The sequence below is a fragment of the Tupaia chinensis genome, unplaced genomic scaffold (genome assembly GCF_000334495.1).
Source record: "Tupaia chinensis unplaced genomic scaffold, TupChi_1.0 Scaffold149964_2, whole genome shotgun sequence".
NCBI lineage: Eukaryota > Metazoa > Chordata > Mammalia > Scandentia > Tupaiidae > Tupaia > Tupaia belangeri.
This window is the reverse complement of record NW_006209806.1, coordinates 415464-416598: the sequence shown is the minus strand read 5'-3', so window position 1 is coordinate 416598 and position 1135 is coordinate 415464. Positions and strand designations below refer to the sequence as shown.

The 1135-nt window shown below is 72.1% G+C and overlaps 1 protein-coding gene across 1 annotated transcript in view; it reads left to right on the top strand.

The window, feature by feature from the left end:
• LSM7 (LSM7 homolog, U6 small nuclear RNA and mRNA degradation associated) overlaps positions 1-1135 on the top strand; it is a 5570-nt gene that overhangs the window by 2792 nt on the left and 1643 nt on the right. The window contains exon 3 of the mRNA XM_027769589.1: positions 392-463. Coding sequence (XP_027625390.1) covers positions 392-463 — 72 coding nt within the window. The remainder of the gene's footprint in view (positions 1-391; positions 464-1135) is intronic.

Sequence of the window (1135 nt, the reverse complement as noted above, 5' to 3'; positions counted from 1 at the left end):
GGGGGCGGGGCCGTTCTCGGGTGCTTTCTCATTTTCCTCCATCTGGTGAGCGCGCCCTCTGGCAGGAAAGGGGGTGCTTGGGGCCTGTGCATGCCGAGTCGCCCCCGTGTGGCCTGTCTGGGTACTGCCCATGAGCCCAGGCCTACGCTGCAGTCCTGGGCCTTGAAAAGGCGGGAAGGACCCTCCCTGGCCTACTGCCGTGTCCTGGTGCAGCCGGCCTGGAGGCGCGCTCGCTGTGGCCTCCAGAACCCCCTTCCCCGGCCTCAGCCCTCCCGACCCAGGCAGGGCAGGGTCTTGCCACGGCCCACGCCCTGCCCCAGGACCCCGTGTGGGACACCTGCCTGACCCACACCCCCCGCCCCTGTCTCTCTCCTCCGGTGACTTCTCCAAGCCAGTGGAATCCTGAAGGGCTTCGACCCGCTTCTCAACCTCGTGCTTGACGGGACCATCGAGTACATGCGAGGTGAGCGGGCACCGGGAGGGGCGCTCCGGGCACTTGGACCGGCCGGATCTGGCTTGGCGCCCAGTGGGGCGGGGTGTCTGTCGGCCCACTCTGGCTTTCCCGTAAATGCACGTGCTGGGCGCACCGCGGCGCGGGCGGGAGGTGAGCCTGGGCCCTGTGGCTGTGGCCTCGGGCAGGGCGGGGCCCTGCCTGGCCCGGTGAGAGCCCGTCCTGCAGCCAGGGGTGAAGTGCTGGAGCTCCTCGGCATCCCCGGCCGAGGCTGCCCCTGCCCCTGCCCCTGCAAAGGTCCAGCTCCGGGAGGGCGCCAGGACCGGACGGGGCGGCCCCTCGGGCCCTCGGCGTGGTCGGGACAGCCGGGCCCCGGGAGGGGCTGAGCAGCTTTACCAAGCCCTACGGCCTGCGGGGGGGCCCCCCCCCCCCCCCCGCTCTCCTGGCCACAGGCCGGGTGCAGAGCGCTTGGGTGCCCAGGCCGAGCCGGGCTTGCAGCCCCCAGGGATGGGACGGGCTCGCCTGGGCTGGCCCTCAGTGCCCCGCTGCCCACAGACCCCGACGACCAGTACAAGCTGACGGAGGACACGCGGCAGCTGGGGCTCGTGGTGTGCAGGGGCACGTCGGTGGTGCTCATCTGCCCGCAGGACGGCATGGAGGCCATCCCCAACCCCTTCGTGCAGC